The sequence below is a fragment of the Hyperolius riggenbachi genome, chromosome 4 (assembly GCF_040937935.1).
Source record: "Hyperolius riggenbachi isolate aHypRig1 chromosome 4, aHypRig1.pri, whole genome shotgun sequence".
Lineage (NCBI taxonomy): Eukaryota > Metazoa > Chordata > Amphibia > Anura > Hyperoliidae > Hyperolius > Hyperolius riggenbachi.
This window is the reverse complement of record NC_090649.1, coordinates 87247509-87273103: the sequence shown is the minus strand read 5'-3', so window position 1 is coordinate 87273103 and position 25595 is coordinate 87247509. Positions and strand designations below refer to the sequence as shown.

Below are 25595 nucleotides of genomic sequence, written 5' to 3'. Positions count from 1 at the left end.
CCAGCGATATAATTAGGTGATGATGATGATGGACTTCTGAAACGATTTCCTCTGATTTGCCATAAGAAGTGTTTTGGGGTTAGAGTGGCGCACAGGAAGAAAACTACAGGTATCCCAGCTATTTCCCTGCTGGAACTGCTCAGGATGCGTCATTCTTCTATATAATCCGCTTCCCTTTACATCCTATATTATGATATGCATTACCTCCAGCGCTAAGCTCTCTCTATGACTAAGAAAAGCCTATTTCCGCAGATTTCTACCCATTCAGCCAGGGCAGATACAAAGGAGCAATAAGGACTAAGTGTCGCATAAGCTTCCCATTAACAGCAAATTTATCCAAAGCCAACACTGTACTTTACCATAGAATTAACACCACAAAGCCAACTTTAACCCAAAATTAGTCAAGTTAAGCTCTTGAAGCAATCATGATGATCACTGCAATTGAAGCTTTTCAAACTGATCTTGAAGGACACCTGAAGAGAGAGGGATATGGAGGCTGCCATATTTATTTCCTTTTAAAGTGGACCAGAAGTAAAGCACAGAGAAATGCACGTTGTGTGTTTTTAGAGAGTTTAGCCTGTCTAATTCTCCCTCATCTGTGACTAATCACCACTGTAATTTGATCCCTCAGCCGTGTCAGCTGCCTGCCACAGCAGAGCATCTAATTTGTACACACAGGATGTTATCCCTATGCCTACTACCATGGAAGCAGGAAGTAGACCAACTGCAGATTTATTGCAGGATTTGTATCAGCTGTAACAAAGAAGCATTTTTTCTTTAAAGGCTATTATGTTGTTGCTTATCGTTTAGAGCAGAAAGGAAGTCCTGAGTTCAGGTCCGCTTTAAACAATACCAGTTGCCGGCCCGCTGATCATGTATCCACCATTAGTGTCTGAATCACACATCGGAAACAAGCATGCAGCTAATCCAGTCAGTCCTCTGTCAGAAGCATGTGATTTGCATGCTTGTTCAGGGGCTATGGCTAAAAGTATTAGAGGCAGAGCATTGGCAGGGCAGCCAGGCAATGTGCGTTGTTTAACAGGAAATAAATATGGCAGCCTCTATATCACTCTCACTCCAGGTGTGCTGTTGTTCACCTTCTTCCTATATCTACTGGTCCCACCTCCTTACAGACACACATTGTTTGTACTGTAATGCAGGAATGCTGGGAAATGTAACCTGGTATCTTCCAACTTTGGGTGTCATACAGTCACACCATTAACAATCGCCATTACGCACTGTATTATTAATTACTATTTATATAGTAAGCGTTGTACAGAGTATTTATAGTATTGCCACTAACTGTCCCTCAAAGGAGCTCACAACCTAATCTAGTCCCTACTATCGTCATAGGTCTATTGTAGTCTACTGCCAATTTAGGGTGAAGTCAGTTAACTTATCTCTATGTTTTTGGCATGTGAGAGGAAACAGAAGTGCCCAGAGGAAACACACACAGACACGGGAGAACATACAAACTCTGATTCAGATAGTGCCCTGGCTGGGATAGGAACCGGGAACCCAACGCTGCAAGGCGAGAGTGCTATCCATTACGCTAAAGGCCTGCGCAGGTCTAATTTTTCAGACACCGCTACCCGCACCCGCTTTCTGGTGAATCTGGTACCCGTAAGTAAAAAAGCAAAAGAAGTGTTTAAGATCTCTTTTTTTTTTTTTTCAATTTTGACTAAATTATCTCATGCTTGCAGGCTTGCTTTCACTAACCACGACCCGGCCCGAACCCGCAGGCCGCTACCCAGCCTACAACCCGATTAGAATCAAAACAAGTACCCAACCAGCAATTCGGGTAACCCGCAGGTACCCGACCCGAAGCAAGCCTCTACACTACGCCACTGCTGTACCCAAAGTCCCCATGAATGAGGATGGATCCTCACTTTCCCAGCAGCAAAAAACAGGTTTCAGGACGCAAATGATCCATCAGTCACACTCGCGTGGAATGTTGCGTAACATGTTGGAGCTTTATAAATAAACGTAGGTATGACAGAAGTTGTGATCACTGGCATACGCCACTGAGAGGTTATTATATCTAAGAGGATCAATATCAGAGCAAGAAAACATGTTTATTTCTTCTTTGGGTTTTTTGTGTTTGTATTTTTTTTAAGTTTGCAATGGCAGCCTCGATATTTCTCGTAAAACAGATGCATTTCACCGTAAGTCAGAAGCGGCAGGGCTCTTGCCGTATATCTATCCTGACAGCACCCCTGAATGCTTTTCCCCGCCGCAGGCTTGTCTTGGCTTCACAAGTATCAATAAAACACACATCAAAGATTTGAAAGTTTGCTGAACACCCTCAAGCTAAAGATTTTTTTAAAAAAAAATTATTTATTTTTTTAGCTCAGAAGCCCTAAAGAGCGAAAAGGTAGCATAACCTAGCTTGTACACTTCACAAAAGTAATAAATATTTTCATCAGAATACAAAATAAAATTATTACTGCTCATAAACACGGCACAACCTTCCAACATATCACTAAATAAGATGTCAAGACTGTGACGGCCTTATAAACATATATGCCAAGATTTAAAGAAAATATGACTGAATATAACTTAATAATTTATTAAGGAATACTGTAAAAAAAATAAGCAATTTTATTTGTCAAGTCAATGTTTGCTCATTGTAAAATCTTGCCCTGATTTAAATTCGGAAAGTGTACCCAAGACGTGATTTCAATAATAAATAGGACAATGAGGAATGTTACTTACAACACATTTGTATAGCGCGCTCTCCTTCCCAATGCGCACAAAGGCATAGTAAATGCCCCCCCCCCCTTTTGGGCACTACAGTATAGTAGGGGCATCCTTTGCCAGGAAGGGCATTAGGTTAGGAACGGACCCTTCCCCGCCCCTCCATGCTCAGGCCTTCTAAAGCACTATTCTTGTGGACATACCGTGACCCCGGGAGTACTTACCGTGGGGGTGGGGGGGGGGGGTTCAATTTGACCCAGTGGACAGAGTGATAGGTGGTTTGACTGTTTCAGGGAGAAGCTCAGCTTCAGGTAACTTTTTTTGTTTTATTATTTTCTGCCTTGGGCTCGCTTTAAATTTATCAGTGATGCTGGCATCTTTACTGCTGGCAAGGTGAATCACTGTGGGATGTTTGCATTTCCAAACAAAAGGAAAGGCAATGCTTACTCACCAAGCAGCATCTGGCTATTTAAAAGGTCTGCAAAGCAAAGCCAGTCAGTAAATTTAACCTTTTAGCAGTCACATAAAGTAAATCTTTATTTGGCTGCAGCACCAAATTTTTTTGCCCCTGGGGAAGTTTGCCTTACCACAGCCTGGCAGGCTAGGCAAGCTATGCAGAGCGGCGCAGGGAGCTTCTATAGTTACCTATTTCATACGCTGGACCAAGTTCTCCTTTTCATCGCTGCACTCCCAGCATCCTCTTCGGACTTCTGATCACATGTTCTTACATGTAATCGGGAGTCAGAGGATAGTGTCAGCTGTGCAGCACCACCCCATGGTGGAAAAGTGGTGATGGATGAGTTTCTTCCATTACATTTTTACCCATGGGCAAACACTAACAATAATTCAGGCTAAGTGGCCACTTAGGCCCGGTTCACATTAGTGTTTGGAGCCAAAAGGATCCGGTGAGCGGATCCAGTCTCCACTTCACCGAATCCTCATGGCTCTGTCCGCGACCCGGTTCACATTAAAAATGAAAAGTGAAAATGAACTGATCAATGATTGATCGGATCCGTTTTCACTCAATTTCGCCAGCAAATACAAACCTGATCTTCTGTAGCAGCCGGCGGTAGAGGCTTCCTCTTCTTCCGCTGTGACTACACAGCGCGTCATGTGACAAGTCACATGACGTGAAAGAAGACGGAAGCCTCTACCGCCGGCTGCTACAGAAGAATAGGTATGTATAAACCCTCCCTCACCCACCCGTCCGGCTGCTGCACCCTCCCCTCACCCTCCCGTCGCTCAGATTCTTGTCGGCACATGCCCCCATCCCCTGTGGAACGGTCCATTTTCCATTGCCCCAATGCTGCAGCATTTTTTGTCCGGATCCGTTCCGCTGGGCAGAACGGTCCGGAAAGTTAGGGGCTGCAGCAATTTTTCGATTCGGGGACTGGAACGTACCCGTACCAACTGACGCATGTGAATGGATCCATAGGTTACCATTGGATCCTTTCACATCCGTTCCGTTTGTACAGTATATGTTCCGGTTCCGATCCACAAAAAACGCTAATGTGAACCGAACCTTAGTCTCTGAAGACACGAGACGGGTGAAACATTTGTTAGGCGGGCCACTGCTGCCACGCTACCACACAGCACTGTCACCTCAGATTAGTATGTCGTTGTTAACGTATGTTTTCATACGATGCTTGTCAGTAGGAGTTGCCTTTTGGAACAAAGCGTTATTTTAAAGGGAACCCGAGGTGGGTTTGAAGAATATTATCTGCATACAGAGGCTGGATCTGCCTATACAGCCCAGCCTCTGTTGCTATCCCAAACCCCACTAAGGTCCCCCTGCACTCTGCAATCCCTTATAAATCACAGACATGCTGTGAGGCTGTGTTTACATCTGTAGTGTCAGTCTCAGCTGCTCCCCCGCCTCCTGCAGAGCTCCGGTCCCTGCCCCCGACCCTTCCCTCCAATCAGCAGGGAGGGAAGGGATGCAGGCGGGGACTGGAGTTCTGCAGGAGGCGGGGAGAGCAGCAGACTGACACTATAGAGATAAACACAGCCAGCTCTGACAAGCTGTTTGTCAGCAGCGTGGCTGTGATTTATGAGGGATTGCAGAGTGCAGGGGGACCTTAGGGGGGTTTGGGATAGCAACAGAGGCTGGGCTGTATAGGCAGATCCAGCCTCTGTATGCAGATAATATTCTTCAAACCCACCTCGGGTTCTCTTTAAGCGGATACAAGGGGTGCCGGATTACTTGTCATTCTATAAACAGATTCAAAATAAAATGTGTGGCCTGCTAGTGATGTCAGAGGTTCCATATGAGGTCCTCCGTATTTGAAGGACGACTATCACGAAAAATTATAATATCACATACATATAAAGTGTACATTTCTCTCAGAGTAAAATGCATTATAAATTACCCTTTTCCTATGTTGCTGTTACTTACAGTAGGTAGTAAAAAGATCTGACAGATTTTGGACTACTCCATCTCCTTATTGGGGATTCTCAGTATTATCTTTACTGTTTTCAAAAGCAACCTCTGCCAACGATCTACACAAAGATGTCTGCCAGCTTTCTTACAGGATTGCACACTATTCTGGCAGTTGAGCATTTGTTCAGTAAGAGCTTTTGAAAATAAAGGAAATCCTGAGAATCCCCCATGAGGAAACTGACTAGTCCAAAACCTCACAGATCTGTCAGATTTTCACTACCTCCTGTGACAGTGACATAGAGAAACAGTAGTGTATAGTTCATTTTACTCTGTACCCATTCTAAATTTTACACTTTTTTTGCAATATTCCTTTAATGACTTGACCACCACCATATGTGTATCAAAGGGATAAAATGTACCATAAAAGTTAAAGCAGTGTTACATTTCCATGGTATTTTTTTTTTCTTTCATGACACATCTCCCATAAAGACTGTGTAGAATGTTGGCCACAAGTTACCTCCAGGCTCAGGAAGCCTCCGTCGTGAGCGGCGGACACCTGCGGAGAGGGTTCAAACCATTCGCAGGACTTCCCCAGCAAGTTCTTTAATGTTCTCACAGAGGACACAGTCAGGGAACCGGAGCAGCGAGCCAAAATCACCGCACTGTCCGCCCACCAATTTATATCAGTCAGTGGATAATAGGATTCTTTATCTGCGTGAAGACACAAGACATCAAGGCATGAGGAGACACAGTTACCATCACAGAACACTGTGTAACGGGACAGCAAATATATGTCACATCAATCGCCAACAATGGGGGGGCTCAGAGATAGCAGCGGGTGTCTGCGGACTGCCTTCCTTCCACGGCCAATTAATGGCAGTTCTCAACGTGTTCTGTGCAGTTGGGATTTCATCGTTTACTAATGCCGAACTTAATCTACACAAAAGAACACAGACAAAGGACGACAAGAGATTAAACTTAAAAGCGCAGCGCTGTCTCTTCTGACCTTTCTCCCTAACCGCCTCCTTTTCCCACCTCTCACATTAATGAAAATGGAATGCGCAATTCACAGAGAATGAGCAGCACTGAAAAGGAGCATTTGCGTTGCGTGATTATTTAAATTGCCATTTTAACTAGGAACATGTAGAAAGTGTCTAAAAGGTATAGAGGGTCGTACTATATAGACACTAATTTGCTTGATTTAATATGAGTAATAGCAATGACGCGAGACCGCAGCTCTACTCTTCTGTAAGATGCCTGTGGCCAGCTGCTGCCATTAACATATCCATGGTAACTGTCAGTGATGGGGGTCAGCAGGAGTGAGCTAGTTCTTGGCTCTACACAATCGGCTTAGAAGCAAGGCAAAGTGAACCAAATCCAGGGTTGCCAACTCTTACGTTTAAAGTGGAACTAAACTCAAAACAGCTACAGCATGATAACCTTTATGGAGGAAAAAAAAAATCACAAAAGAAAAAAATACAATCTATGAAAATACTAAAGGCTCTTAAAGCTTTAACTAGCATTCACTTCCAGAGGGCACTGAAAAGGTTAAGCCTAGGTGTTTATCTATAAGGAGAGAGCCAGCAGAGATCCTAGCAAAGTATTAACAGCTCCAGATAAGACAGTTTGATATGACTAAACAAAAAACACACCAGCAGTGAATTTCTAAGCAAAGCAGTGAATTTCTAAGAGACTTGTATGTGGAATCAAGACTTTTTACTGTGTGCTGTGCAAGAGTTTGGGTCCACTTTAATTACCGATAGCCCACCCCCTACCACACAGTAACTCTACTGAATATTTATTTCACAGCCCGACTTGGTGTTTCCACCCCACCCCCTTAAGCCCCGTCTACACCATAAGAGGTTGTAGCGATCCGGCGGCTCGATTAGCCGCCGGATCGCCTCCTGCGCGTACCCGCCGCGTCCCCGCTCGCCGCGCGTGCGCCGCATTCGATTCCCCGCTCGTGCCCGCTCGTCCCCGCCGGCGCCGCTTATCTTCTGCTCGATTCCCTGCCATTGTCCCCTAGCGGGGAGCGAGCAGGGAATCGGCGGAAGCAAGATCCGTCCTGTCGGATCTTATCAATCGAGCCGCATCAGCGGCTCGATTGATAAGGATCATCGAAGCCTCATCTACCCGTGTAGATGAGGCTTTAGATTGTAAGCCTCTGGCAGGGCCCCCCCTTCCCTAGTGTAATGTACAGGATCATGTGCTCCTCTCCTATGACAGCCTGTACTTGTATTACTGGGCCTACCTAACCAGCCCATATTGCATGATCATGTATTTTGTACTATTTGCCTTGTATAACTTTGCTCTATGTTGTATAACCATGTTATGTCTGTCATCCATTGCATTTATTTATTGTCACTGTATATATTTATTGTCCTACGCTTCATAGACCCTCTAAGGGAGAAGAGCTTAGTGCATGTTGGTTACGCCCTCTTAACTGAAAGAGGTGGGGCTTGGTAGCTCAGCCTCATCTACCCTCCTAGAAGGTGGCCCGACAGAAATGATCTTACAGAGAAGCAGCAGTCAAACTTCCTTCTATATAAAAGTATCTGGTGGCATTTTTAATCACTTAAAGTGGTCTGAAACTCTTGACATAACATTCAATAAAAATGTGTTTTCCTACTTTGTATTACTCATACAGTTATCATATTTGCTTTTGTGCACAAGTAATATTGTCTGTCTACAAATTACAAGTTTCCAAAGTGTAGTTCATCTTCCATGAAAGCTGCCATTGCATTTTATTCCAATTGCTTTTTATTATATATTAAAATCTTCTAATGAGCTGTTCTGAACTGTGTGTATGCCTGAAGCAGAGACAGCTTCTCAGGGAATGTTTTTTACTTGTTACAAATGTATCAACATTGGAATGTAAACAAAGATTGTTATCTCCAGTCTGGATGCAGACTTGAAACTGAATAGCTTTTGCATAGCAGGAAAAAGTGCTGTGTTTAACCATTTCAGTGATGTTCTGCTACAATTTTTTTGGGGGGATAGTAGCTTTAAAGTTGTAAGGAATCTTTTAGGCTTTGTTCACATCTAAAATCGCAATTGCTGATGCCAGCGTTTTGCGACTTTATGAGTGATTTTTTCCGTGCCTCCTGTCGCTTCCCTGCACGCTACGAAGTCAGGAAGTGAACTCTTTGAGCCGGAAAAGAATAAATACACAGTATTTATTCTTAAAAGTGCTGGGGAAATCGCTATACAAAGTGCTTTTTCAAGCGTTTTACGATTTCCTTATACCTTCCATTGAGGCAAATCGCCTCAAAAATGGCACAGGCAGCGCTTTGGGGAGCGGATCGGAATCAAACCACTCAGATGTGAACACTCTCATAGGGAATCATTGCACAAACGCTTTGAGAGCGATTTTGAAAATTGCCAAAGCTTAACTAGATACGGACCGCAGTGATCTACGCCCTGTATTGGTGAGCTCCTGGCTGGCAGGGCGTAGATCACAATCTCCATCCGCGAGCGGTGATGACGGCGGTTGCGGGGAGTATGTGCAGCGATTCGTCGGTATTCTGTCAGGATTGGACCAGCGGTCTCTGGTCCTTAAGTGCCAAGAGACCGCTGGTCCTTAAATGGTTAAAAAAAGGCGAAAACGCCCTAGGTGTGAACGAGCCCTTACAGCAAAGTAGAAATGCTGACTTTCAGACCACTTTAAACAAAACTTATATGACTGGAGAGGAGGGGAGGGCTAGCTTAGTTTGACAAAAATTAAAATTTAGGTTGGATGGGGCTTCACACTTTTTTCCTGTGATTTCTCGCTGCTATATTTCATATTTGCAATTCTGCAATTTGCGGGGGGTTTTTTGCTTCCGAACCTTCTTTTGTTTCTTCAAATTTTGATACAAATTTTTACATTCTGATTTTTCCGTGCATACCAATGAAGTAACTTATGTGAAAATGTATGTAATTATCCTTATAGTTGCATGACATTTTTTTACATTTGAAATGCAAAAATTTGCATTTGTCGTGGACTTGCATTTTATGCAAATCATATATCCGGTGTGAGAAGCAGTAGATGCGTAAGGCTGTTTTTTTATTTTTGCAGAAAATTTGCACAACACCATGCGTTGCCATTGACTTGAATTAGATGCACAGCGAATAAAATCTCACAAGAATTCTGTTATGTGTGAAAGGGGTCCTAGCTTGATTTAAAAAAATGTAGGCTGGGTGGGGGCTTCAAAACTTTCTATTGGGATTGGAGAATGGTGAAGAGCATGTGTACGCCAGGCCCAAACTGGCAAGTCTATGAAGCTTCAAACTGAATTTTGGGGGTGCAGATCTGCCAATGACAACAAATTTCCATAAAGAAATAACAAAAAACAGAAAGCAAAACTGACCGAGCGATAAAGACTCTGCAAATTGCTGTGTTGATATCAATACAGAATAATGAGGGAAAGATGAGGGAACAGAAGAGGGAGGAAGCCGGACTAGCGTGTCTATAGGTTTGGCTTGAAGAAAGCCTATAGACAACAAAACCATAAAATCATCACATCCTTCAAAGAATCCAATTTTCTCTCGGGTCAATACAGCTTGGAGAACTTCATTCTAGAAAAAGCCAAAGTGCTTAAATTCTAATTTACCTTTCATCTTTTTCCTTTTCTCCACAGAGCTCAGCCAATCAGGGTTGATCTCATCATAGCCGGGCTAAAGGAGAAGAAGAGAGGCACAAAAAAAGCCAAATGAGAGAAGGCAGATAATGACAATGTGAGAGTGTTCAACATCTGGGCCGCGGCATATCATTTCACACAGACAGAGGCAGACAGACACGGAGAGAGAGAGAGAGAGAGAGAGAGAGAGAGAGAGAGAGAGAGAGAGAGAGAGAGAGAGAGAGAGAGAGAGAGAGAGAAACAGACAGACAGACACACACACACGGCATATCATTTCACACAGACAGAGGCAGACAGACACGGAGAGAGAGAGAGAGAGAGAGAGAGAGAGAGAGAGAGAGAGAGAGAGAGAGAGAGAGAGAGAGAGAGAGATGGGGAGAGAGAGAGAGAAACAGACAGACACACACAGACACACACAAGGACATAGAGACAGACACACAAAGATAGACAGAGAGAGAAAAAGACACAAACACAGACAGGCACACACAAACAGACAAACCCAGAGAGAGAGAGAGAGAAACAGACATACACACACACACACACACACACACACACACAAAGATAGACAGAGAGAGAGAAAGACACAAACACAGACACACACACACTGAGACAGACACACGCACGGACACAGAGAGACACGCACAGACACACAGACACACACACACAGAGAAAAAGATAGAGACATACACACACACACACACAGGGAGGGGGAGAGAGAGAGAGAGAGAGAGAGAGAAACAGACAGACAGACACACACAAGGACATAGAGACAGACACACAAAGATAGACAGAGAGAGAAAAAGACACAAACACAGACACACACACACTGAGACAGACACACGCACGGACACAGAGAGACACACACAGACACACAAAGACACACACAAAGACACACACAAAGACACAGACACACACACAGAGAGAAAAAGATAGAGACATACACACACACAGGGAGGGAGAGAGGGAGAGAGAGAGAGAGACAGAGAGAGAGAGAGACAGACAGACAGACAGACAGAAAGACAAACACACAGGCAGAAACACACATACACAGACACACACACACTTGGCCTGTAAGAACCTCAGCTACATCCTCCCGCACAGCTGTGGATTCTTATTGCACACTCTACTAAAACTACCAAACAGATAAATGCAACAGAACTCTTATTTTGATAAAAGTACTTTTTTATTTTAATTTGCATCTACCTTTTATTTTCTAAAGCTGTAAAAAAAAAATATGTAAAATGTACTCCTCTGCAGGCGTAATTGCTTCACATAATTGCTTTACAGTTCCACAAAAAGTTGTGACGCAGTGTAAATAAACAGAGTGTGATGATTTGCAAATAATGTCAGCCATGTATTTAGCTGCAGATACTACAAAGACAACAGTGCACATGGTGAAATTGTCAAATAATCTTCTCTAAAACAAAATCAAGTACCCATGCTCAATTTCAATGCAATGCCAGCAACACATTCTAAAATGTTGGGATCGGAGTCAGGGTGCGAGTTCAAATTATGCGTCCCCTAAACTAGACTAGCACCACCTGTTGTGCTACTAAGAAAAACAAAACCAAAAAAAGTGTATACAACCTTATTAATCCAATGCAATGCACACCATTAATCTGTCAGATCATGTAATAGGGTACAACTCTTGTGCTTTCCTTCCAGCATCATACAAAAAACACAGAGCTATGCACAGACACTGAACCCATAAGTCACCAATTTTGAAACCATCCTTTCGGTCTATAGTACCATAGAGAGAACTGTTGGAAGGTAAGTGAATTAGTGGATATAATTTCAGTTATGTGCACCCACAAAAGATCACCGTTTATACTTGTGTATAAGCCGACTTAAGTATAAGCCGACACCACAACTCTTAGGCCCGTTTCACATTAGCTTTTAGCTGCGGATCCGGAAGTACGGTTCCAGCTTCCGCTCCGCTGAATGGACAAAATAATGCTGCAGAACCTAATTTCCCGGACCGCTTCACTCAGCGGAACGGAAGGTTTTGCAGCACAATAGAAACCTATGAAAACGGACGTTTTACAGCACACTGGCTGTAAAAACGGACTGTTTTCCCGGATCCAGATGGACGGATCCGTATGGCCCAATCTGCAAAAAAAACGCAGATGTGAACCAGGCCTTACCTTTATTTATCTTTAGCGTTTCCGTATTTACAGTCTCGTTTCTATGACATCTTGGCGCACGTACTGAAGGCGCCACTAGAGGGCATCATGAAAACAAGACTGTAAATGCGGGCAAGCTAAAGATGAATCCTATCAGCTAGGTCAGCGCTTTGAATCACTGCCGGGGGGGGGGGGGGGGGGTATTTTGTTCTCCAGTGATTGAAAGAAGTAAACACTGCTGCAGATTACCCTGCAAATGCCGCGGGGGGTTCTCGGGTGATTGAAAGCAGCACACACCCGTGGATCACTCTGCGGGGGGTACTCAAGGGGTATATGTGTGTGCAGGACAACACTATCACACAATTGGGGAATAAATGTGGTGGAGGGCACTCATAGAGGGGGTTACAATTTTAAGTGACTTGTGTATAAGTCGAAGCCCCCACTTTTGGGCCAAAAAGCCGGCTTATACACGAGTATATACACTATGTTTTTGAATACAGACTCTACTGTATTTGAAAAAACTATTTCTCACTTCGTCGTTATGTTTATTTTTTTGCTTTGCAATGTGTTTATGTTTCCACTATTCCTTTCTATTCCCCCTTTATTTTGCCTGCATGGGAGCATCTCTGTTGCTATAGTCAGTACTAGGATTAGCCAGTGCAGTGATAGTCATTCTCAGTTGCTGCAGATTCTACTTTATATAAATCTACGCAGCGTGGAAATGGACCAAATGGACCAATCGGATGCAACAGCCACTACATTTATTGGTCCATTCCTCTAATACTAGTCACCGGCCCAGAATAGGCATGAAGATCAGATGTTTTTATAGAGGAGAAGAGATAATGATAAAAGTTTAGAAAACCTGATCACTCTTGGCAAATGTTATAACCAAATTAAGCAATCAAAAGCTTTGATTGCCAGACTTCATAAGCTCTAAAGGTTGCCAAAACACGATTCAAACAAAACATTTGATTTTACAGTTTCTCCAATAAAAACAATCAACTATAGAAAAATTGAAGATCGCCTTTTTCCCATCAGAAAAAAAAATAAAAATAAAATTCTCTGATTTTTCCCATCTTTTGATCTGTCAGCCATTCTGGAAAATTCTTATAAATTTGAATAGTGTATGGTGGATTGCTTGGTATACAGATCCCTTACTACCTGAGATGATATGTTCTGGGGGTCTCGTGTCCCCCCCTGCAAACGTGGGCCGAGCTACAAACAGTAAATCCGATTACACCCATTCATGTCAATGGAAAAAATAGAAAAAGCTGCCATTATCACAGTAATCAAGCCAGAGTCCCCACACTTGGCACAGTTGGTCACTTGGTGACCGCAGTTACAAATCTAGGAAAATTGGGCGGAGCATAAAACAGCCAATCAAATTTCAGCCATTCATTTTAAATGGGAAAATGTAAACTGCAGCCATTCTTAGACTGTTAATTGCAGGGATTTCAAACTTGCCACACTTTGTCACTGGGTGACTGGGATTAATATTCAGGAAAGTGGGTGGAGCGTACAACAGCCAATCAAAATTCACCTATTGATTTTCAAGGGGAATAGTTAAACTGCAGCCATTCTTACACTGTTAATGTCAGAGGCTTCAAACTTGCTACAGTCGGTCATTGGGTGACTGGGGTTCAAATTCACTGAAGGGGAGGAGCCACAAAAAGCTAATCAGATTTCTTTGCTGGATAAACTGCTTCCATTCACACATTTGTAATGCCAGGAACCCGAAGGCTCACAAACTTGGTCACTGAGTGACTGTGTGTCAAGGTCACAAAAAGTGGGTGGAGCCAAACAAATTTCACTGGGAAAATATAAACTGCAGCGATTCTTACACTGTTATTGGCAGGGTTCTCAAACTTTGCACAGTTGGTCACTGGGTGACTTGGATTAATATTCAGAAAAATGGGTGGAGCCTACAACAGCCAATCAGATTTGTTAGATTGATTTCAGCCGTTCTGTTATTGGCAGGGTTCTCAAACTTGACACAGTTGGTCACTGAATGACTGGGATTAATATTCAGGAGGGTGGGAGGAGCCTACTACAGCCAATCAAAATTCACCTATTCATTTTCAAGTGGAATATTTACATTGCTGCCATTTTTACACTGTTGATACCAGATGCCTCAAGCCTGGTACAGTTGGTAACTGGGTGACTGGGGTTCAAATTAAAAAAAGGTGCGGATCCACAAACAGTCAATAAGTTTTGTTTAATTTCAATGGGAATATACAAATTATTGATACCAAGGACCCCAAAGCTCATAAACTTGGTAATTGAGTGACTGTATGTCAAGGTTAGAAAAAGTAGGCGGTGCTACATTTTTTACATGGAAAATTGTAAGCTCCAACCATTCTTACACTGTTAATGGTTGGGTTCTCAAGCTTGACACAGTTGGCCACTGGGTGACTGGAATATTCAGAAATGTGGGTGGAGACTACAACAGCCAATCAAAATCCACCTATTGATTTTCAACGGGAATATTTACATTGCTACCATTCTTACACTGTGAATGGCAGCGGCCTCAAACCTGATAAAGTCAGAAATTGGGTGACTGGGGTCCAAATTCACTAAAAGGGTGGAGCCACAAACAGCCAATCAGATTTGTTATATTGATTTCAGCCATTCTGTTAGGGTTCTCAAATTTGACACAGTTGGTCACTAAATGACTGGGATTAATATTCAGGAAAGTGGGAGGAGCCTACAGCAACCAATCAAAATTCACCTATTGATTTTCAAGGGCAATATTTACATTGCTGCCATTCTTACCCTGTTAATAGAAGATGCCTCAAACCTGGTATAATTGGTCACTGGGTGACTGGGGTTCAAATTCAGAAAGGGGGCGAAGCCACAAACAGTGAATCAGATTTGTTTCATTTCAGTGGGAATATACAAATTATTGATACCAAGGACCCCAAAGCTCATAAACTTGGTAATTAAGTGACTGTATGTCAAGGTTAGAAAAAGTGGCTGTTGCCATCAACTACATTTTTTACATGGAACAATATAAACGGCAACCATTCTTACACTGTTAATGGCAGGGTTCTCAAGCTTGACACTGTTGGCCACTGGGTGACTGGAATTAATATTCAGAAATGTGGGTGAAGCCTACAACAGCCAATCAAAATCCATCAAGGGGAATATTTACATTGCTACCATTCTTACATCGTTAATGGCAGAGGCCTCAAATCTGATACAGCCAGTCACTGGGAGACTGGGGTTTAAATTCTGAAAAGGGGACGGGCCACAAAGAGTCATTTGTTTAATTTCAATGTTAATAATGCCAAGGACCCCAAAGCTCATAAACTTGGTTATTGAGTGACTGTATGTCAAGGTTAGAAACAGGGGCAGAGCCAAAAACAACTAACTTTTTACATGGGAAAATATAAATTGCAGCTATTCTTACACTGTTAATGGTAGGGTTCTCAAACTTGACACAGTTGGTCACTGGGTGACTGCGATTAATATTCAAAAAAGTGGGCGGAGCCTATAACAGCAAATCAAAATTCACTTATTGATTTTCAAGGGGAATATTGTAACTGCTGCCATTCTTACACTGTTACTGGCAGAGGCCTCAAACCTGCTACAGACGGTCATTAAGTGACTGGGGTTCAAATTCACTGAAGGGGAGGAGATTTCCTTGCTTGATAAACTGCTACCATTCACACAATTTTGATGCCAGGAACCCAAAAGCTCACAAACTTCGTCATTGAGATACTGTGTGTCAAGGTTACAAAAACTGGGTGGAGTCAAAAACAGATTTCTCTGGGAAAATGTAAACTGCAGTCCTTCACTGTTAATGGCAGAGTTCTCAAACTTTGCACAGTTGGTTACTGGGTGACTGGGATTATCTAAAAAAGTTGGAGAAGCCTAAAAAAGCCAATCAAAATTCACCTGTTGATTTTCAAAGGAGAATATTAAAATTGCTGCCATTGTTGCACTGTTAATGGTACAAGACTCAAACCTGGTACGGTTGGTCATAGGGTCACTGGGGTTTAAATTCAGAAAAGGAGGCGGAGCCACAAACTGGTAATCAGATTTGGTTCATTTCACTGTAAAAATACAAATTATTGTTGTCAAAGACCCCAAAGCTCACAAACTTGGTCATTGAGTAGCGAGGAGAATGCCAGCGCATACCACTAAGCCTGCATCTGAGATGACCACCACTCATGTGTGCAGCACCTAAATAGACTTTCTGCACACTTCGCATCAATTCAGATGCAAATCATATGCAAATCTGCTACTAATCATGCAAACAGGAAACTCAGGAGGAGGGGCTGGGAGTAGCTAACCTGATAGTTATATACTTACAGAGTTTAGAAAAAGTGGGGGAAAGGCTGCGCATCCCTAAACACATGCTGCAATTGAATGGTTAATCGCAAAGGCATATACCGCCTCTGCTAGACTGAAAAATGCTTGCCCTGCATCCAAAACAAGTGCTAACATTTATTACACTAGGAGGAACTTTAGCTTCCAATATGGTTTGCATGCAAAGTATAATGTACTAGACACTTGCGCCACGGTGAGGAAAACCTCCGGGCAAGTGACATTTTTTTTTTTTGCTTAGCTGATCCCAAGGTTTTAAATTTAAGTTAGGTCACTTGCCCGGAGGTTTGCCTCACCGTGGCCCAAGTGTCTAGTACATTATACATTGCATGCAAACCATATTGGAAGCTAAAGTTCCTCCTAGTGTAATAAATGTTAGCACTTGTTTTGGATGCAGGGCATGCATTTTTCAGTCTGGCAGAGGCGGTGTATGCCTGTGCGATTAACCATTCAATTGCAGCATGTGTTTAGGGATGCGCAGCCTTACCCCCACTTGGTCATTGAGTGTTTGTGTGTTAGGGTTAGAAAAAGTGGGCAGAACCAACAGCAGCCAAATACATACCCTCTTTCCCTGAAAATAAGACCTACCCTGAAAATAAGCCCTAGCTGGAATTTTGAGCATGCTTGAAATAGGGCAACGCCGGGTCATCAGCTAGTCAATCAATACAACAATAAAACTGACAACCCCTAAAGGGGGTTGTAACATCCCAAAAACAAAACAAAAAATACCAAAAAATAGTGTCCGAAAAACATATGTAAACCTCTTTTGTTTTGTCCCACTTTTTTTTCTTTTTTACCTGGTCTGGGTGTCTTTGCTAAACTGCAGTGCCTAAGCAGTGCCGCTTGGATCGTGGGAAGTTTCTGTTTTTTTGCAAACAACAAAAAGCTTCCTATTTTGGATAAGATAATTACACTATGACCATAAGGTAATGAAATCCCTCACTCCCTTTCAACAGTTTACACAGTGATGTAAGCCTGTTTGTCTAGGTGATGTTTGTTGTAGGAGGGACAATAATCTGTGCAGTAAAGAAGGAAAATAAACAGTGAGGCCCTGTTCACATTAGCAAACGCGGACGGCCGTGCGTTCGGAATGCAATGCATACGAACGCACTCCATCAGCGTTTGTATGCTTTGCGTGGCTGATCCCATTCACTGAAGGTAATGGGTCAGCCACGCGTTTCTGGAAGAAATGCTTGCAGCATGCGTTCCCGGACCATACTGGTCCGGAACGCATGCAGTATGAACATCAGACAGAGCAGTCTATGCACAGTCTGATGTTGTGCGTGTCTGCCTCCTGCACGTGTTCCCGGAATGCGGATGGAAACGCATGCAGTGTGAGCATCAGACAGAGAAGTCTGTACACTGTCTGATGTTGTGCGTGTCTGCCTCCTGCACGTGTTCCCGGAATGCGGATGGAAACGCGTGTAGTGTGAGCATCAGACAGAGAAGTCTGTGCACTGTCTGATGTCGTGCGTGTCGGCCTCCTGCACGTGTTCCCGGAATGCGGATGGAAACGCGTGCAGTGTGAGCATCAGACAGAGCAGTCTATGCACAGTCTGATGTTGTGCGTGTCGGCCTCCTGCACGTGTTCCCGGAATGTGGATGGAAACGCGTGCAGTGTGAACATCAGACAGAGCAGTCTGTGCACTGTCTGATGTCGTGCGTGTCGGCCTCCTGCACGTGTTCCCGGAATGCGGATGGAAACGCGTGTAGTGTGAACATCAGACAGAGCAGTCTGTGCACTGTCTGATGTCGTGCGTGTCGGCCTCCTTCACGTGTTCCCGGAATGCGGATGGAAACGTGTGCAGTGTGAGCATCAGACAGAGCAGTCTGTGCACTGTCTGATGTCGTGCGTGTCGGCCTCCTGCACGTGTTCCCGGAATGCGGATGGAAACGCGTGCAGTGTGAGCATCAGACAGAGAAGTCTGTGCACTGTCTGATGTCGTGCGTGTCGGCCTCCTGCACGTGTTCCCGGAATGCGGATGGAAACGCGTGCAGTGTGAGCATCAGACAGAGAAGTCTGTGCACTGTCTGATGTCGTGCGTGTCGGCCTCCTTCACGTGTTCCCGGAATGCGGATGGAAACGCGTGCAGTGTGAGCATCAGACAGAGAAGTCTGTACACTGTCTGATGTCGTGCGTGTCGGCCTCCTGCACGTGTTCCCGGAATGCGGATGGAAACGCGTGCAGTGTGAACGGGGTCTGAGCTGGGTGAAAAAAGGGGGCAGAAGTTATATGGAAATCAGCAGAAATAAATAAAGTATCCAATAAGTAACTGCTTATTTAGCCTACCTATCCTGTTTTTGGTGTTTACTGTTAGATAAAAATTCACCTGTTGATTTTCAAAGGAGAATATTAAAATTGCTGCCATTGTTGCACTGTTAATGGTACAAGACTCAAACCTGGTACGGTTGGTCATAGGGTCACTGGGGTTTAAATTCAGAAAAGGAGGCGGAGCCACAAACTGGTAATCAGATTTGGTTCATTTCACTGTAAAAATACAAATTATTGTTGTCAAAGACCCCAAAGCTCACAAACTTGGTCATTGAGTAGCGAGGAGAATGCCAGCGCATATCACTAAGCCTGCATCTGAAATGACCACCACTCATGTGTGCAGCACCTAAATAGACTTTCTGCACACTTCGCATCAATTCAGATGCAAATCATATGCAAATCTGCTACTAATCATGCAAACAGGAAACTCAGGAGGAGGGGCTGGGAGTAGCTAACCTGATAGTTATATACTTACAGAGTTTAGAAAAAGTGGGGGAAAGGCTGCGCATCCCTAAACACATGCTGCAATTGAATGGTTAATCGCAAAGGCATATACCGCCTCTGCTAGACTGAAAAATGCTTGCCCTGCATCCAAAACAAGTGCTAACATTTATTACACTAGGAGGAACTTTAGCTTCCAATATGGTCTGCATGCAAAGTATAATGTCGTGCGTGTCGGCCTCCTGCACGTGTTCCCGGAATGCGGATGGAAACGCGTGTAGTGTGAACATCAGACAGAGCAGTCTGTGCACTGTCTGATGTCGTGCGTGTCGGCCTCCTTCACGTGTTCCCGGAATGCGGATGGAAACGTGTGCAGTGTGAGCATCAGACAGAGCAGTCTGTGCACTGTCTGATGTCGTGCGTGTCGGCCTCCTGCACGTGTTCCCGGAATGTGGATGGAAACGCGTGCAGTGTGAGCATCAGACAGAGAAGTCTGTACACTGTCTGATGTCGTGCGTGTCGGCCTCCTGCACGTGTTCCCGGAATGCGGATGGAAACGCGTGCAGTGTGAGCATCAGACAGAGAAGTCTGTGCACTGTCTGATGTCGTGCGTGTCGGCCTCCTTCACGTGTTCCCGGAATGCGGATGGAAACGTGTGCAGTGTGAGCATCAGACAGAGCAGTCTGTGCACTGTCTGATGTCGTGCGTGTCGGCCTCCTGCACGTGTTCCCGGAATGCGGATGGAAACGCGTGCAGTGTGAGCATCAGACAGAGAAGTCTGTGCACTGTCTGATGTCGTGCGTGTCGGCCTCCTTCACGTGTTCCCGGAATGCGGATGGAAACGCGTGCAGTGTGAGCATCAGACAGAGAAGTCTGTACACTGTCTGATGTCGTGCGTGTCGGCCTCCTGCACGTGTTCCCGGAATGTGGATGGAAACGCGTGCAGTGTGAGAATCAGACAGAGAAGTCTGTACACTGTCTGATGTCGTGCGTGTCGGCCTCCTGCACGTGTTCCCGGAATGCGGATGGAAACGCATGCAGTGTGAGCATCAGACAGAGAAGTCTGTGCACTGTCTGATGTCGTGCGTGTCGGCCTCCTTCACGTGTTCCCGGAATGCGGATGGAAACGCGTGTAGTGTGAACATCAGACAGAGCAGTCTGTGCACTGTCTGATGTCGTGCGTGTCGGCCTCCTTCACGTGTTCCCGGAATGCGGATGGAAACGCGTGTAGTGTGAACATCAGACAGAGCAGTCTGTGCACTGTCTGATGTCGTGCGTGTCGGCCTCCTTCACGTGTTCCCGGAATGCGGATGGAAACGTGTGCAGTGTGAACATCAGACAGAGCAGTCTGTGCACTGTCTGATGTCGTGCGTGTCGGCCTCCTGCACGTGTTCCCGGAATGCGGATGGAAACGCGTGCAGTGTGAGCATCAGACAGAGAAGTCTGTGCACTGTCTGATGTCGTGCGTGTCGGCCTCCTTCACGTGTTCCCGGAATGCGGATGGAAACGCGTGCAGTGTGAGCATCAGACAGAGAAGTCTGTACACTGTCTGATGTCGTGCGTGTCGGCCTCCTGCACGTGTTCCCGGAATGCGGATGGAAACGCATGCAGTGTGAGCATCAGACAGAGAAGTCTGTGCACTGTCTGATGTCGTGCGTGTCGGCCTCCTGCACGTGTTCCCGGAATGCGGATGGAAACGCGTGCAGTGTGAACGGGGTCTGAGCTGGGTGAAAAAAGGGGGCAGAAGTTATATGGAAATCAGCAGAAATAAATAAAGTATCCAATAAGTAACTGCTTATTTAGCCTACCTATCCTGTTTTTGGTGTTTACTGTTGGATGTAGCAGAAATGTGGTTGGAAAAAAAAAGAAAAATATATTTTTACAGTTAATATAGAGTTTCATCCTGCTCTAAGGTGGAGCTGAACTATTGCACAGGACAGAAGAAAAACATTGAGAAATGAACCCTGTATGTATTAAGAGAGTTTAGCCTGTCTAATTCCCCCTCATCTGTGACTAATCACAAGTTGTAATTTGATCTCTCCCCTGTGTCAGCTGACTGCCACGGCAGATAAGCTCATTTGAAAGCACAGCATGTTAACAATAGTCTGCTTCCATGAAACAAGAAAGTAGACATGCTGCAGATTTATTGCAGGATTTATATCAGCTGTAACTAAGAAATGTTTTTCTTTAAAGTTTATTGTGCTGTTGCATATCTTTTATAGCAGAGAGGAAGTTCTGAGTTCAGGCCCGCTTAAAGGATGCTGTTAGAACCACAACAACAACAAGGGATGATATTTACTGGTCCATGCCGGACAGTGATGGATTCCTGCTTTCATCAATCTGAGCTGAGAAGCCAGGGAGGGTATAGAGACAAATGAGATCAGTAATTAGTCCCCTGCAGCTCCATACAGTATAGAGCTGATAAATATGAAACAAGAGGGTTCCTATTATTCCAGAATCGTTACAGGGCACTTGTAGCTACATCTGTCATACAAAGAGTCATTCTGAGCAATCACAAGTACAGTGTTATGGGGAAGTCATTCACACATCATGGCTCCCCGCTGTGATCTGTTCTGTGTGTGTCCATGCAGCTGTATCTACCGGAGCTCCCTGCGGCGTGCTCTCTACACTTAACATTCCATCTCTGCCTTTTCCACTCCAGCTCATCAAAGCTCACACTTGCTGAAAGGTCAGCCTCTAAAAGGGATTGTTAAATGAGGCAGTGTCAAACACAAACACAAGCCACCTACACTGGGCCGCAAATGGCACGCAAGGGGCATACTTTTTGCTGGGGCATAGTGGTTAGCGCTCTCGCCTTGCAGCCGTGGGACCCCGGTTCGAATGCCAGCCAGGGGACTATCTGCACGGCAGGTATGGTAGGGATTAGATTGTGAGCCCCTCTTTGGGACAGTTAAAGAAGAACTCCAGTGAAAATAATGTAATAAAAAAGTGCTTCATTTTTACAATTATTAAGTATAAATGATTTAGTCAGTGTTTGCCCATTGTATAATCTTTCCTCTCCACAATTTACATTCTGACATTTACCTCATGGTGACATTTTTACTGCTGGCAGGTGATGTCAGTGGAAGTATCTGCTGCTTGCAATTTCTGGGGGAAGGGGGGGACTTGCTCAGCGCACCTCTGATTGGAGGCCATTCGGAGGCAGCCTGGTGATGCGCTGATCCACCTTTTGCGCAATTTCCCACAATGCAACAAGGTTTACAGACAGGATACTGCCAGGACCATGGTCCTCAGAGTTTCCTGTGGGAGGGGTTTCACCACAATATCAGCCATACAGCGCCCCCTGATGATCAGTTTGTGAAAAGGAATAGTTTTGTCATGTAAAATGGGGTATCAGCTACTGATTGGGATGAAGTTCAATTCTTGGTCACGGTTTCTCTTTAAGTGACAAGACAATATACTCTGTACAGCACTGCGGAAGATGTCGGCGCTATATAAATACTAAATAACAATAATAGAATAGTATATTTATGAAGTGAAGCAGCCAATCAGAACAGCTGAACAAAGGTACCCAGTTTATTAATCATAGCTGATAGCTGGTGCTCGGCCATACAATAGCTGAGTGGCGGAGCCCAAATGAAACGCCTAGTACCACTAAACCACCGTGTGACATCACTCACCCACATACCCATTGGTCTCTCCCACCCCGCCCACACACATAGCGACAGAATGCATCACTAGCTAGTGTCATGCCTGCAATGTCCCCCAATGGATCAAGTACCAATCTACTAAGGGACTGCTGCCCATGGATGTCTGATGTGCACATAGTCTGTGTGCATACTATACAGTATGTATAAAGGATATCCGAGGTGACATGATGAGATAGACATGGGTATGTACAGTGCCAAGCACACTTATAACTATGCCAGGTTCCCTTTTTTTCTTTCTCTGCCTGAAAGAGTAAAACATCAGGTATGCAAGTGAGTCAGGACTGCGTCAGACTAGTGTGTGACTCTCACTGATAAGAAATTACAACTATAAAACACTTTCTTAGAAGAAATTGGCTTCTGAGTGCAGGAAAGAGATAAAAAAAAGGTCAATGGTTCATAGATTTTAGCTCTGGCACACTACTATGAATGTGCCATTGAACAAAAACAGTAAGACTTAAAAAGTAGATTTAAATATAAAATAGAACTGTGGAATATCTTAAAAAGCAATTTTTAGGAGAAGGAGGATAGATACAATTGTTTAATTAGTTTATTTTCTGCTCGGGAGTCCTTTAAAGTGTAGAGCTCTATATCGAGACTGGTTAAAAAAAAGCGCCATAGGCTGTAATACGTATTACAGCTGTAGCGGCGCTCGCTCGGTAATTTGGGCATCGGCAGTAGCCGGAGCACAAATTACGCTATAATTAGCATCATTCAGGCAGCAGCAATATCTGGAGCCCGAATTAAGTCTTCCCCTACTGCACTGGGTTAAAGGAAATCTGAGACTAACTAAAAGAAAAATATTATACACACCGGGCGCTTCCTCCAGCCCCCTTCAGGCTGATTGGTCCTTCGTCTATTTCCCGGGCAACCTGGATCCTCCGCTAAGAGGCCCGGTAATTCCACCAATCTGTGCATACTGTGTATGTGAGGCCCGGCCACACGCATGCTCCCCATCGCGCTCCTGTTCCCGGGCTGGACTTGTGTCTGAGCAGTACTACTGTGCAGGTGCAGACTGCACAGAAGAGCAACGGGGGAGCGCATGCGGCTGGACTGCGCCTGCGCTGACTAGCCCCGACAGAATTACCGGCAGCCTAGTGGAGGATCCAGGCGGCCTGGGAAGGAGGCAAGGGACCGATCAGCTTGAAGGGGGCCGGAGGAACCCCCAAGTATGTATAATTTCTTTCTTTTGAGTAGGAGAAGAATTTTGAAAACAGGCGGGAAGTTTGTGTGGGCAGGATGAGCCGTTTACCCCAAAGAGGAAGGAGCATGCCGGCTGGAGAGGTGAGGGTAAGAATGCTTATGCTTTGCATGGGGCCGCTAGCTGACACCCAAATTATCCATTATAGTCGCTGTTCAAATATTATTGCATTGGTGCCTATGGCAGCGTACAATTTATCTGGAGCGCATCGTGTCGAGTGGCCTCCCTAGCAGATGTAGTCATGTTATGGAGCCTTATAAGAAACAAATAGTTCTTAGTGACTCCTCTCTGCAAAGATAGATTTAAGCCGCATACTTGAGTGGTTTATAAGCGCTTCTGCAGAAAACAAACTATGATGACACAGCCGCGGTTTTATCTCGAGATCTTTTGTTAAATTGCTTTGCTCAGTGCTCGGTACTCTCGTGGTTACGCTTGATTTAATCCTAATGAAAAAGAGGAGAAGCACATTAATTTATCTCAATTTTAAATATGACTGCGCTGCGGTCTTATCAAACCAAGACGATGAAAAGTTTCAGAGGCAACAAAGCAGGTAAGTAATTACAGGTAATGAAAGAATTATGGGATTCGCACATAAATACCAACCCCCAGTTCACAGAGGGAGTGATTTGGAGTTCTACTGGCTTATTTTGAACAGGAAGTACAGATCTCTGATAACGCCTATTTGATTGGGAAAGGTAACAGTTCATTCATCCATTTATTTTCCAGCTGGCAAACTGTGTGGGGGTCAGAGAGTAGGGGAGGCTGCCGAGAATTTTGCTATGTATAGGCATTGGGTAGCCAGACATGCTGTCATACTCTCATTTCCTTGCTCCTGGGTTGGAGTTCTCTCCATGCGGAGCTGTTTGATGACTGTGGCAGGGGGCGTGTGTATGGCGAGGCGTAGGGATTTGGGTGAAGTTCTATGTGCGCGGCATACGATCATTCACTCTAGGATGCCATTGCAGGAGTATAAAAGGCCAGCTCTTCCCTAGGTAAGGTGTTGTTGACCCTGACAGCTTATGTGTATGCCCGACCGTGCCTGTATCCGGCCAACCTTGTGTTAAACTTGCTCTCCTGTTCTGTGACAATTCTTGGTCTGCATCCTCTGCTTTAACTTCAGCTTGTGATCTTTGACCATGGTTATTGCTGCCTGCCCTGACCTCTTACCTGGATACCGCCTACACTAATCGCTGCCTGCCCTGATCTCTTGCCTGGATACCCTCCACGAGAACAGCTGCCTGCCCTGACCTCTTGCCTGTATACAGACTACGCTCATCGCTGCCTGCCCTGACTTCTTGCCTGGATTCTGACTATGCTTATCGCTGTCTACCCTGATCTACTGCCTAGATACTAATCACGCTTATCGCTCCCTGCCCTGATCTCTTGCCTGGATACAGACTACAATTACAGCTGCCTGCCTCAACTTCTCGCCTGGATACCGATTACGCTTATTTCTGCACTCTCTTACTGATCCACCTGCAGCTGACTATCAGAGAGACTGCACTGAGTTGTCACCGTTCTTCCAAACACTAACCAGAGCTATCCTAGGTGTGCCACTAGATTTTGATTTTGTTGACCTAATAAATATTCATATACATTTATACAACAGGTGGTGCAGATGAGCAGTGGTGAGCGAAAATGCTGATATTCTTTTCACATTAATTTCCGTGTAAATAATGTAAAATTTGACTTTTAAGCTAAAATGTCATGAAAAAATCATTTTCATTTTGTATGACGTTTGTGATTTTTTGCAAATGTAAACGCTAAAATAAACTTTCCTCACTTTTCACAATTTTCACGGTAAAAATAATTTTAATAGGTTTTTTTTTGCATTTTTTGGTCAATGTTCGCATCGGAAAGAAAAT

The 25595-nt window shown here is 44.5% G+C and overlaps 1 protein-coding gene across 2 annotated transcripts in view; it reads right to left on the bottom strand.

The window, feature by feature from the left end:
- The window catches only part of NBAS (NBAS subunit of NRZ tethering complex), a 916216-nt gene that overhangs the window by 757557 nt on the left and 133064 nt on the right, over positions 1 to 25595 (bottom strand). For both annotated transcript variants that reach the window (XM_068280281.1, XM_068280282.1), the window contains exons 13-14: positions 9670 to 9733; positions 5595 to 5788 (exon numbers count right to left, since the gene is read on the bottom strand). In XM_068280281.1, coding sequence (XP_068136382.1) covers positions 5595 to 5788; positions 9670 to 9733 — 258 coding nt within the window. The remainder of the gene's footprint in view (positions 1 to 5594; positions 5789 to 9669; positions 9734 to 25595) is intronic.